Source organism: Oncorhynchus clarkii, chromosome 7, assembly GCF_045791955.1.
Source record: "Oncorhynchus clarkii lewisi isolate Uvic-CL-2024 chromosome 7, UVic_Ocla_1.0, whole genome shotgun sequence".
Classification (NCBI taxonomy): Eukaryota; Metazoa; Chordata; class Actinopteri; order Salmoniformes; family Salmonidae; genus Oncorhynchus; species Oncorhynchus clarkii.
This window is the reverse complement of record NC_092153.1, coordinates 30,215,549-30,229,634: the sequence shown is the minus strand read 5'-3', so window position 1 is coordinate 30,229,634 and position 14,086 is coordinate 30,215,549. Positions and strand designations below refer to the sequence as shown.

General features: G+C 40.3%; 1 protein-coding gene across 2 annotated transcripts in view; it reads right to left on the bottom strand.

Moving 5' to 3' along the window:
* Positions 1 to 286: 286 nt before the first annotated feature.
* Positions 287 to 14,086, bottom strand: part of LOC139413148 (zinc finger protein 271-like) — a 29,472-nt gene continuing 15,672 nt past the window's right edge. The window contains exons 2-3 of one of the 2 annotated variants that reach the window (XM_071160243.1): positions 8,343 to 9,434; positions 287 to 414 (exon numbers count right to left, since the gene is read on the bottom strand). In XM_071160243.1, coding sequence (XP_071016344.1) covers positions 287 to 414; positions 8,343 to 9,434 — 1,220 coding nt within the window. Of the gene's footprint in view, positions 415 to 6,802; positions 9,435 to 14,086 lie in introns of those variants that run through there. The other variant, XM_071160242.1, reaches the window with a different exon arrangement.

Genomic DNA, 14,086 nt, shown 5'->3' with positions numbered 1-14,086 from the left:
CAGCATTTTGATTCAAGTGGGTCACCAACGTGGTAAGTGTAACACAACTATTTTTGTTACATCATATAAATAGTACTCATTCAATTCAGAGCCTGGATTTTTCCAGAGGCTAATATCCATATCATGTTGAAATCAATAGAACAGGAGACAAACGTTTAGGGTTCGACATTGTGACATCATTAAAATACTGCTTCTACAATGTTAAAACATTCTACATTGTGACATCATTAAAACACTCCTTCTACAATGTCAAAACATTCTACATTGTGACATTATTTCATTGATATCATGAAACAACTCCATGTATTTTCTGACGTTTGATCAGATATCTTTTATCAGAGTATGTCTTGTCACATTGATCACAGCCATAAGGTTTCTCTCCAGTGTGTGCTCTCTGGTGCACTATCAGGCTGCCTGACTGGGTAAAACACTTCCCACATTTATCACAGCTATAAGATTTCTCTCCTGTGTGTGTTCTCTGGTGCACTAGCAGGTTGCCTGACTGAGCAAAACTCTTCTCACATTGATCACAGCTATAAGATTTCTCTCCCGTGTGAATTCTCAGGTGTCCTTGTAGCGAATTTAATCTCGAGTAATGTTTCCCACAGTAAGAGCAGCAGAAAGGTTTCTCTCCTGTGTGAATTCTTTGGTGTACTTTTAGTGAATCTGAACATGGGTAACTCTTCCCACAGTCAAAACAGCGGTTAGATTTCTCTCCTGTGTGTGTGTTCTCTGGTGCTCTATCAGACAGCCTGACTGAGTAAAACTCTTCCCACATTGATCACAGCTACAAGGTTTCTATCCTGTGTGAATTCTCTGGTGTACTTTTAGTGAATCTGAACATGAGTAACTCTTCCCACAGTAAAAACAGTGGTTAGATTTCTCTCCTGTGTGTACTCGCTGGTGTATTTTAAGTTCTGATGAAGATTTGCAACATTTCCCACAGTCAGAGCAGCAGTGAGATTTATTTTCTGTGGGTTTCCGCATGTGTTTCTTGAGGTGTTCTGATGTGGGGAGAATCTTTTCTGCCTCGTCAGCATCATGATGTTGTCGAGGCTCCCCAGAGGATCCATGATAGTCCCGTCTCTCTCCTGTGTGAATCACAAAGTCAGACAGATGATTAAAGGCCCACAACAACAGAAATCCACTGTTCAAAATTATGCCAACAGCGTAGCCATGATGCACAACAATTGACGTCTGTAATGAATGTTAAAATTCTTTAACAATTATCTTAAAATGAGAAAGAATAGTTATATTTCATCTTAAGAGAGTCAAGTGAGAAAGTCCTATTTTGTCTTGTTTTCACATTAGTAGTAACATCGATGATTGTAGGCTAGAATAAAGTTATTACAGTTGCAGAAACACTAAGCAGTGTGCCAGATGACTTTTGGTCTCCAATATAGGCCCCTTTCTGTGTTTAATAAAATTGCGGTATGAGGGCGATGCGCACACAATCTGGTTGCAGAAACTCCTCCATGCTAATGAGGAAACCAACTAGTTATGGATGTAGTATATCTGCATGGAGCAAAAATGGTAAGTGAAGATTTTAGTTTTTCCACAATGTATTCTGAATATTACAGCTCACTATCAGCGCAAGATAAAGATGCTACTCAAGGAAACTCACATTAAGCTCTGTGTCTATTCACTAATTCACCACCGTGGGGGAAAACTCATAGGCTGACAACAAAAATAGCCTCCATTTCCAGGTTGCTTACATTACTTTGGATTATAATTGTGAGGCTCGTTTGAATGTCCTGTGTGTTATTGTTGCAAATCAACTACTTCATACTTAATATAAGTGATGAACAAATTGGCCCATAACTTCACCTAACAACAACATAAAAGACAGTATCGATTTGGGTGTTGCCTATAAAGTTAAGGTGACTATCGGTTAGAACCATTGGATTTATCAAACTCAAATGATTTTGGATCTGTGCCCATGAAAACTGTTTTCCCAGCGTAACATAAGGAGACACTAAACTGTATGTAGTTAGAGTGCATTTCAGAATACAAAACTGTACAAAAGCAAGAGACAGTATTTAAGTTGAAGTTCATCATATGACAAGCTTAACTTTATGACTATAACTACTGTTGCCTGAAGGAGGGAAACTAGGTACAACATTCTATTAAATCCACACATTATGACTATAACTACTGTTCCCTGAAGGAGGGAAACTAGGTACAACATACTATTAAATCCGCGCCTCGCTGGAAGCCCCTCCTTCCACAGGTGATGAGCGTGAGGCTCAGATTTATTCCTTCAATTTAATACCACTCTTCACCGACCCAAGAAGGGGTGGGGCCAAATAGGTGCTGTACCTCGTTTGCCTCCTTCAGGGAACAGTAGTTATAGTCATAAAGTTTACACTCCCTTTCAGCCAGTCAACTTCGTTACAACGTACTATGGGGAAATAGAATCATTCCCCATGCCGACCCAAAAAGGATACTAAATGAAACAGCCCATGGCAGACAACCCAGACCTGACCTCGCAAGATGCGTCAGTTTTGTCAATTTATCATTGTCTTGTTTGAAACACTCCTGTCAATGAGTAAGGACGCACACCTGATTACCCATATAGAAGTAGGACTAGTCTACCTGTCCTGCGCACAAATGTAGGCCTATAAATGTGCCCATTTGGGGATGTCTGATAGAATTTCGGATTGTCTTAATGCACCACCACTAATGAGTTGTGGAGCTTCTCAAAGAAATATTTTCTTCACCTCAAACAGCAAGTAAACAAAGTCTAATCAAAATCAATTGCGAATGACAATCGTTCCTCAAAGTATTTTCGTAAAAGATTTCCAGCTCTCAGCCTTTCAATAACCACTCGGCATAAGAGAGAAAAATCTAATGCTCTGATCCAGTGGAAATGTCATAAAATACCTGATTACTTCTTATTCTTTGTACAAATTGCCAACAGCTGCGTCTGTCACAAACTCCCTGGCGCGGAAAACTCTGAGGGCCGAGAATATGTTTTACAATGTCGCAAGCTTGCTATCAAGAGTTTCAGCTGACCCAGTTGATAGTTGAAAACAATGTTTCAAGTAAGTTGTGGACAGGCCATGTGCAGCCAATGTGATTTCTAGGATATATATTTTTATCAGGACATTTTCTAACTGCCGGCTGCAATGTTTTTATTTGTTGGCTTTATGAGGCTATTTTTACAGAGTTGGCAATGGCAATAAAAGTTTCTTTTCGGTATGTATAATTTTTCATTTAGATTTAGATAGAATGTAGATTCATCACAACCAATGATTTTGAGATACTGTTATAAATTAAATGAAACTGGTCCACGAAAATGTGCAAATGAAAATCATAACTGGCAAGCAGATCTGTAGAAATTGTAAGATAAATTGGCACTCTAAATGGAAAAAGGTTGCCGACCGCTGGCGTAGTCGATTACTGAAAACGACAGGAGCATAACAGCATTCGGGAAGAGTTTTTCTTCTTCTGGTTAGGTTATATTGATGACTGGCTCCCTCTAGTCATTTGTGCATATGTAATTATTTAATAAAACAGAGTGCTTAAAGCGCCAGACAAGTACATATAGTTGATTTTATTAACATACATGGGGCGATTGGTAGAAAGACCTAGATATATTTTAGTTGGGGACAGCACTAGAACATGATTTGGGGCTCCCGAGTGGCGCAGCGGTCTAAGACACTGCATCTCAGTGCTTGAGGCATCACTACAGACACCCTGGTTCGAATCCAGGCTGTATCACAACCGTCCGTGAGTGGGAGTACCATAGGGCAGCACACAATTGGCCCAGCGTCATCCGGGGTAGGCAGTCATTGTAAATAAGAATTTGTTCTTAACTGACTTGCCTAGTTAAATAAAGGTAAAATAAATAAAATGTCATATGGTCAGATGAAACCAAAATATAACTTTTTGGTAAAAACTCAACTCGTCGTGTTTGGAGGACAAAGAATGCTGAGTTGCATCCAAAGAACCCCATACCTACTGTGAAACATGGGGGTGGAAACATCATGCTTTGGGGGTGTTTTTCTGCAAAGGGACCAGGATGACTGATCCGTTTAAAGGAAAGAATGAATGGGGCCATGTATCGTGAGATTTTGAGTGAAAACCTCCTTCCATCAGCAAGGGCATTGAAGTTGAAACGTGGCTGGGTCTTTCAGCATGACAATGATCCCAAACACACCGCCCGGGCAACGAAGGAGTGGCTTCGTAAGAAACATTTCAAGGTCCTGGAGTGGCCTAGCCAGTCTCCAGATCTCAACCCCATAGAAAATCTTTGGAGGGAGTTGAAAGTCCGTGTTGCCCAGCAACAGCCCCAAAACATCACTGCTCTAGAGGAGATCTGCATGGAGGAATGGGCCAAAATACCAGCAACAGTGTGTGAAAACCTTGTGAAGACTTACAGAAAACGTTTGACCTCTGTCATTGCCAACAAAGGGAATATAACAAAGTATTGAGATAAACTTTTGTTATTGACCAAATACTTATTTACCACCATAATTTGCAAATCATTTTTTTTTTGTCTGTCATAGTTGAAGTGTACCTATGATGAAAATTACAGGCCTCTCTCATCTTTTTAAGTGGGAGAACGTGCACAATTGGTGGCTGACTAAATACTTTTTTGCCCCACTGTATGTTTCGCCTTTAATGTAATGGCATGGGGGAAAAAATGGCTGAATATTATACATGACTTATCAACAGCTCTAATAATTTGAACCCCACAGAAAATATTCACTGACAACTATAGAATATACTATATAGCCCCCAAATCAGTTTAAAACAATAATTTTGACCAGTCTTTTTATTCATAGTGTAGTGAATTCAGGGGGTAGCCCTGAGCTGAACTCAAACCTGGATCCAGTGACTGTCAAGCCAACACCTTATAACGGGTACGCCAAGATGTCTGAACTTCTTGACGAGGTCGCTGGGTTTTGGGTTACGGTTGCTACAATAGCGTAGCTATTATAGGCCTTAAGGGCAGTTTATTTCAAATGTAGTAACCGGACAGAGAAAATCCAACAAGTGTTTTATAGTTTCATCCTTAGTGTAACTTGCCCTAAAGTGGACACACTCCCATCAGTTTCTGAGACAATTGCCCAGACTTTGTAGACTGTTTAATAATGCTTAAACCTAACCTTTATCAAATTATCCATTAAAGATACCACCTCAAAACCTACGTTCGTCTACATGTGTTGTTTAAATTGCATCTAATTATATTCCCAGTATTACTTTATCAAATATCTAGAAATCGATTATACACACATTCAAGTTATCATATTTTCATATATTCACAGAACGCATATAAAACATAAGAAATTCTCAGGTACTCACAACAACCATTCCATTTGCTTTTTCAAGGACTCTTCATAGCTACGAAGCAGCTTTCCAAACATACTCCCAGCAGAACAAAAAATAAACTATAGATCTGTGTGGAACTATAGATCTCTCAATCACGCACATATCGCAGTCCCACAATGCTATTCCCAAACATACCTAATCAATTGTTTTTCAACAATATTTTAACTTACAGGAATATTTTCACATTTCTATGTCATGGTTAGTTCCTAGGATAATGTAAGTCATAGATTTACATCTTTCAATACTTCTAAAATGGAATTCAGGTTTAAAACAGGTACAGGTTTTCAACAATTACAGGTTTAAAATAATTACAGGTGCACCTTACTCTATATCAAACATGGTCTTAACTAGTAAACACAGATTCTAGTTTTCATCCAGTTCACACAGATAGCTGGCTCGGCCCTCTTCACACAGGAATACACTCGGAGCCTATGAGGTGGGTCCATCTGCTCCGTTCCCGAAGTGTGGTCTCCTGAGATTCCAAGTTTGAAGGATCTCCGGTGTACCATTTACCCAGGTCGTCAGGAGCGTCACCAAGTGAAGATTCACATCCCCAAATGTGGTTAATTTCTTTAATATCAAATGAGGCAAACTTATCACACAAGTCATTGTTATTCTTAAACTAAAACTTTATTCACTTATTAATAAGGGTCTCCTGGTCAATACAACGCACACATATAAAGTGAATCAATTGAGTGCTCTATGATAATGATGGCTGGTCAACAAATCACCCCCAGATTATTTGTCGAGAGCCACGAGACAAAAGTATAAAGGTCTTTTATAGCCAAGATACACCCCTTTCAACCTACATGACCAACAATAGACGTATAGAACGGGTCACAAGGTTAAGATTTGTATGAAAGATACTTATAATTCACAGGAGACATTATCTGCTGTAAAAACAGTACTCTTTGTGTAGAGACCAGGGTCTGGCCCTGTGGTCATCTCGCCCTGGTACCATATAGAACAGAAACATTAACTCATGCTCTGGAATGCGGTCACTTTAGGTTTTATCACCCATTACATTGTGAAACCCCTGTCAGTGTTATCCCCCAGAGGACCATCCTCAGTAGAATACACAGACGCAATAGTTATAAGAACACTATTATGTTGCATAAAACAACTATTTGATCCAATAAAAGCATTATAACATAATGTTGCAGTTTTGCTCTCAGTGTTCACTGAAAGTTGACTAGTAACAACAACTGGGACATAAAATACACACCATGAGACCCACTAAATCTGCCCAAGAAGAGGGAAACAATAACTCACACCAAACTTACAGACAGGAATGTGTTGACATTCAACATCTATCAAGATAACTGGAGCACTGGGCCAGACACTCTTAAATAGAACCTGGACCAGCTCAGGTGAAACACCTTCCCACTAACGAGATGGACAAGCCAGCACAGGTGTAACACATACTGACTATGTGCTAACGAGCTATACCCGCTAAAGTCCAACATCAAAACATAAATGGAAAAACCAAAGACTGTAACACATTAAGTAAGAGAATGCGCACCACCAACAGAAAACAACTTCCATTTCACATTATAATCAACTACAATGCTTCACCTTCACCAATATAAACATGGTGTCTACTGGCAGTCAACAATTACAAACAACAAAAAGTGTATTTTTCCCTTCCTAAAACTCACTTGCTTCTTGAACTCTCGTCCCCTTGGAACGAGCCCAAACAAAACTCATCTCTAATATGGAAATTCAAAATAATTTGTCATCCATGGAACACACTGGCTAAACACAAATATTTTTGACGGCCCAACCTTGAGACAATCAGAAACCAAGTTGTCCTCACCATGGACACAAGCAGCAATAAATCACTGATATCGATTAGGGGGGAAATTAGGTTGTACTTGCTGTTGAAACTAAAAAAACACATGGAAATGGGAGATATCTTTTAGCTCACTGGTTAGAAGACAACCTGCAGAAGACAGTCAGCTACATTTTGAGTTTATGGGTCCCCAACACTAAGAGAAACGCAACACTTACTTGTCATCACTCATATCGTGCGAGAGAGGGAGGGACATCCTGTTAAAACTAACAGCTCAAAAAACACACGGAATCTGGGAGTAATCTGTACATCACTGGTTAGAGGACAATTTGTAGAAAACAGCTCGCTACATTTTGAAGTGTTGCATTTTTATTCAAGTGTAACAACTCTTTTTTTGTTAGTACATTTTTTGTTAAATCATAATAGTACTCTTCCAATTCAGAGCCTGGATTTTCCCCCTGAGGCTAATATCCATATCATGTTGAAATCAAATGATAAGGGGGCATATGATTAGGCTTCTACATTAGGCTTTGACAATATCAAAATACTCATACTACAAAGTGAAGTGTGACATTAATTAATTGATAGCATGAAACCACTCCATGTATGTATTTTCTATTACTTGATCAGATAAAACTTGACCAGAGTTTTATCAGATTATCTCAAGATTTCTTTCCTGTGTGTGTTATCTGGTGTACTGTCAGATTGCCAGATTGAACAAAACTCTTCCCACATTGATTACAGCTGTACAATTTCTCTCCTGTGTGTGTTCTCTGGTGTACTGTCAGATTGCCAGATTGAACAAAACTCTTCCCACATTCATTACAGCTATATGGTTTATCTCCTGTGTGTGTTCTCTGGTGTGATATCAGGGTGCTTATGTGAGTAAAACTCTTCCCACATTGAGTACAGCTATAAGGTTTCTCTCCTGTGTGTATTCTCTGGTGTGATATCAGGCTGCTTAGCTGAGTAAAACTCTTCCCACATCGATCACAACTATACGGTTTCTCTCCTGTGTGTGTTCTCTGGTGTGATATCAGGCTGCTTAGGTGAGTAAAACTCTTCACACATTGAGTGCAGCTATAAGGTTTCTCTCCTGTGTGTATTCTCTGGTGTGAAATCAGGCTGCTTAGCTGCGTAAAACTCTTCCCACATGGATCACAGCTATAAGGTCTCTCTCCTGTGTGTGTTCTCTGGTGTATATTCAGATGGCTAGATGTAAAAAAACTCTTCCCACATTGAGCACAGCTATAAGGTTTCTCTCCTGTGTGTGTTCTCTGGTGAAGAGTCAGATTACACAACTTTGTAAAACTATTCCCACATTCATCACAGCTATATGGTTTCTCTCCTGTGTGTGTTCTCTGGTGTGATATCAGGTTGCTTAGCTGAGTAAAACTCTTGCCACATTGACCACAGCTATAAGGTTTCTCTCCTGTGTGTGTTCTCTGGTGTATCTTCAGCTGGCTAGATGTTAAAAAACTCTTCCCACATTGAGTACAGCTATAAGGTTTCTCTCCTGTGTGTATTCTCTGGTGTATCTTCAGATGGCTAGATGTAAAAAAACTCTTCCCACATTGAGTACAGCTATACGGTTTCTCTCCTGTGTGTGATCTTTGGTGTACAGTAAGATGGCTAGATGTATCAAAACTCTTCCCACATTCATCACAGCTATATGGTTTCTCTCCTGTGTGTGTTCTCTGGTGTGATATCAGGCTGCTTTGCTGAGTAAAACTCATCCCACATTGACCACAGCTATAAGGTTTCTCTCCTGTGTGTGTTCTCTGGTGTGATATCAGGCTGGTTGAATGAGTAAAACTCTTCCCACATTGAGTACAGCTATATGGTTTCTCTCCTGTGTGTGTTCTCTGGTGTGATATCAGGCTGGATGAATGAGTAAAACTCTTCCCACATTGAGTACAGCTATAAGGTTTCTCTCCTGTGTGTGTTCTCTGGTGTGATATCAGGCTGGATGAATGAGTAAAACTCTTCCCACATTGAGTACAGCTATAAGATTTCTCTCCTGTGTGTGTTCTCTGGTGTGATATCAGTCTGGATGAATGAGTAAAACTCTTCCCACATTGAGTACAGTTATACGATTTCTCTACTGTGTGGATTCTCTGATGAATTTTAATGCCTGCTGAGGTGAATCTCTTCCCACAGTCAGAAAGGCAGTGAGGTATCTTCCCTGTGGATATCTGCTGGTGTTTCTTGAGGTGTTCAAATGTGGAGAGACTCTTCTCTGCCTTGTCAGCATCATGAGGTTGTTGAGGCTCCCCAGAGGACCCACGGTAGTCATGTCTCTCTCCTGTGTGAACAACAAAGTCAGACAGGTGGTTAAAGGCCCACAACAGTGGAAATCCATTGTAAAAAGTGATGCCAACAGCGGAGTCATGATGTTGTACAACAATTGACGTCTGTAATGAATGTAATGATTATTTGACATTTGTCTTAAAATGAGCAAGAACAGTCATATTTTGTCTTTTCACATTAGTAGTAACATTAAGATTGTAGACTAGAAAGAAGTTACTCATGTTGTTGAAACTCTAAGCAGTGTGCCAGACGACTTTTGGTCTCCAATATAGGCCCCTTCCGAGGGCAATGCACATTCAATTTGGTTGTAGAAACTCCTCCCTGCTAATGAGGAAACCGATAGTTATGGATGTAGTATATCTGCCAGGAGCAAAAATGGTGAGCAAAGATTTTAGTTTTTCACAATGTATTCTGAATGTGAATATGGGAAAACTCAGGGGAGGAACCTCCATTTCCAGGTTGCTTATGAGTGCATTTCACAGTACTTTTTATTATAATTGTAAGGCTCGTTTGAATGTCCTGCTTAATATAATGTTTGTGTCATCATCTCAAATTAGCCGCTTGTACTTAAAAACACTTCAACCAGTAAAATGCTCTTTTGCAAGCTGTTCCATCAGCCTGACAATGAGGTTGTACACTGTTAACACAATTGGCCCATAACTTCACCTAACAACAAATAAACCTATGTAATGAATGAAGAAGCACTTTGGTTGTTGTTGCATGACACACATAGTGTACTCTAGGACCCATAACAATAACATAGACCTACTGTAGGACCCATAACTTCACCTAAAAACAAATATAGGAAAATAGCTCTGTGTGTTGTACAATAACCTATCCATCAAGGAACAGTTCTCTACACATTATGAGGTAAGTATCTGTGTCCAAACAGACTAACGAGACCCTACTGTAAATCAAGCAGACAATAACACATTATAAACATACATTTGTTAGGGATGTTTTATCAAACGTGGAGCACGGCATAACTGTCTTTACCAGAGTAATGAATGAAGAAGCAGCTTGGTTGCATGTCATGATGTTTGTCATGTGATTGTCATTCAGAAAATGATTTCCTGGATAAGTTGATGATACTTGAACATGTGACTAACAAAACAGCTACAGTATTAAGAATTATGTGTAATTATTGAAGAACCGCATTAATGACCGTATCCATTTGGGTGTTGTCAATAAAGTTAAGGTGACTCGGTTAGAACCATTGGATTTTGCAAACTCAAATGATTTAGTATTTCTGTGCCTATGAAAACTGTTTTCCCAGCGTAATATAAGGAAACTAAATGTTACGTAGGTAGAGTGCATTTCAGAGATCTGAATACAAAAAACTGTACTAACAGGACAATAACCTAAACCACAAGGCCAAATCTACACTGGAGGAGCTTCCCAAGATGACATTGAATGTTCCAGAGTGGCCTGGTTACAGTTTTGACTTAAATTGTCTTTAAAATCTATGGAAAGACTTGAAAATTGCTTCCTAGCAATGATCAACAACCAACTTGACAGAACAGGAAGGATTTAAAAAAAGAATAATGAATATTCACATGAAGATCAGTCGCCTATTGGATGACATCACGACTTCCCATCAAGCCAACTCCTTGAATGCCTTACTATGGGCATCACTCATACGTTGTAGTTTGCAGTTCTCTCTAAAAAAAAAATAACTATTTTGCTCAAAACATTTATTTGTTTCCCTTTAGTGTGTTTATACTTTACTGTATTTATATATTACTTTTCAACAGTAAAAGTACCCCAAAAAACTCACTGGAGGACGTCATGAACAATTCATACATTTTTTTATTTAACCTTTATTTAACCAGGTAGGCCAGTTGAGAACAAGTTCTCATTTACAACTGCGACCTGGCCAAGATAAAGCAAAGCAGTGCGAAAAAAACAACACAGAGTTACACGTGGGATAAACAAAAGTACAGTCAATAACACAATAGAAAAATCTATATACAGTGTTTGCAAATGGAGTACAGACGTAAGGCAATAAATCAGCCATAGTAGCAAAGTAATTACAATTTAGCATTAACACTGGAGTGATAGATTTGCAGATTATGTTGTGCAAGTAGAAATACTGGTGTGCAAAAGAGCAAAAATAAGTCAATAAAAACATGGGAATGAGGTAGGCAGTTGGATGGGCTATTTACAGATGGGTTGTGTACAGCTGCAGCGATCAGTAAGCTGCTCAGATAGTTGATTCTTAAAGTTAGTGAGGGAGATATAAGTCTCCAACTTCATCGATTTTTGAACTTCGTTCCAGTCATTGGCAGCAGAGAACTGGAAGGAAAGGTGGCCAAAGCAGGTGTTGGCTTTGGGGATGACCAGTGAGATATACTTCCTGGAGCACGTGCTATGGGTGGGTGTTGCTATGGTGACCAGTGAGCTGAGTTAAGGCAGCCTAGCAAAGACTTACAGATGACCTGGAGCCAGTTGGTTTGGCGACGAATATGTAGTGAGTGCCAGCCGACGAGAGCAGCGATATATGGGGCTTTGGTGAAAAAACGGATGGCACTGTGATAGACTGCATCCAGTTTACTGAGTAGAGTGTTGGAGGCTATTTTGAAAATGAAATCGCCGAAGTCAAGGATCGGTAGGATAGTCAGTTTTACGAGGGTATGTTTGGCAGCGTGAGTGAAGGAGGCTTTGCTGCGAAATAAGAAGCCGATTCTAGATTACATTTTGGTTTGGAAATGCTTAATATTAGTCTGGAAGGAGAGTTTACAGTCTAGCCAGACACCTAGGTATTTATAGTTGTCCACATATTCTAAGTCAGAACCGTCCAGATTAGTGATGCTGACGGGCGGGTACGGACAGCGATCGGTTGAAGAGCATACATTTAGTTTTACTTGCATTTAAGAGCAGTTGGAGGCCACAGAAGGAGTGTTGTATGGCATTGAAGCTCGTTTGGAGGTTTGTTAACCCTGTGTCCAAAGAAGGGCCAGATATATACAGAATGGGGTCGTCTGCATAAAGGTGGCTCAAGGAATCACCCACAGCAAGAGCAACATCGTTGGCATATACAGAGAAAAGAGTCGGCCCGAGAATCGAACCCTGTGCTACCACCATAGAGACTGCCAGAGGTCCGGACAACAGGCTTGACAGACTTGACAGACTGAACTCAATCTGAGAAGTTGTGAACCAGGCGAGTCAGTCATTTGAGAAACCAAGCCTGTTGAGTCTGCCGATAAGAATACGGTGATCGACAGAGTCAAAATACTTTGCCAGGTTGATGAAGACTGCTGCACAGTACTGTCTTTTATCAATGGCGGTTCTGATATCGTTTATTACCTTGGGCGTGGCTGAGCTCGGAAACCGGTTTGCACAGCGGATTAAAAAATGGTCAGTGTTTGTTAACTTGGCTTTCGAAGACTTTGGAAAGGCAGGGCAGGATGGATATAGGTCTGTAACAGTTTGGGTCTAGAGTGTCACCCCCTTTGAAGAGGGGGTTGACCGCGGAAGCTTTCCAATCTTTAGGAATCTCGGACGATACGAAAGAGAGGTTGAACAGACTATTTTTATTTTATTTGACCTTTATTTAACTAGGCAAGTCAGTTAAGAACAAATTCTTATTTTCAATGACAGCCTAGGAACAGTGGGTTAACTGCCTTGTTCGGGGCAGAACGACAGATTTTTACCTTGTCAGCTCGGGGATTCGATCTTGCAACCTTTCGGTTAAAAGTCCAATGCTCTAACCACTAGGCTACCTTACGAACAGACTCGTAATAGGGGTTGCCACAATGGCGGCAGATAATCTTAGAAAGAGAGGGTCCAGATTGTTTAGCCCAGCTGATTTGTACGGGTCCAGGTTTTGCAACTCTTTCAGAACATCAGCTATCTGGATTTGGGTGAAGGAGAAGCTGGGGAGGTTTGGCCAAGTAGCTGCGGGGGGTGGGGAGCTGTTGGCCGGGGTTGGGGTAGCCAGGAGGAAAGCATGGCCAGCCGTAGAGAAATGCTTACTGAAATTCTCGATTATCGTGGATTTATCGGTGGTGACAGTGTTTCCTAGCCTCAGTGCAGTGGGCAGCTGGGATGAAGTGCTCTTATTCTCCATGGGCTTTACAGTGTCCCAAAACTTTTTGGAGTTCGAGCTACAGGATGCATTTTTCTGTTTAAAAAAGCTAGCTTTTGCTTTCCTAACTGACTGTGTATTAGTTCCTGACTTCTCTGAAAAGTTGCATATTGCAGTACGCAACAGGATGTTTTTGTGCTGGTCGAGGGCAGTCAGGTCTGGAGTGAACCAAGGGCTGTATCTGTTCTAAGTTTTAAAATTTTTTGAAAGGGACATGCTTATTTAAGGTGGTGAGGAAATTACTTTTAAAGAACAACCAGGCATCCCATTTTAGGTCACCTAACAGAACGAACTCTGAAGATCTATGGGGGGCAATCAATTCACATATGGTGTCCAGGGCACAGCTGGGAACTGAGGGGGGTCTGTAACAGGTGGCAACAGTGAGAGACTTATTTCTGGAGAGATTCATTTTTAAAATTAGAAGCTCGAACTGTTTGGGCTTAGACCTAGAAAGTAGGATAGAACTTTGCAGGCCATCTCTGCAGTAGATTGCAACTCCTCCCCCTTTGGCAGTTCTATCTTGTTGGAAAATGTTGTAGATGGGGATGGGAATTTCAGAA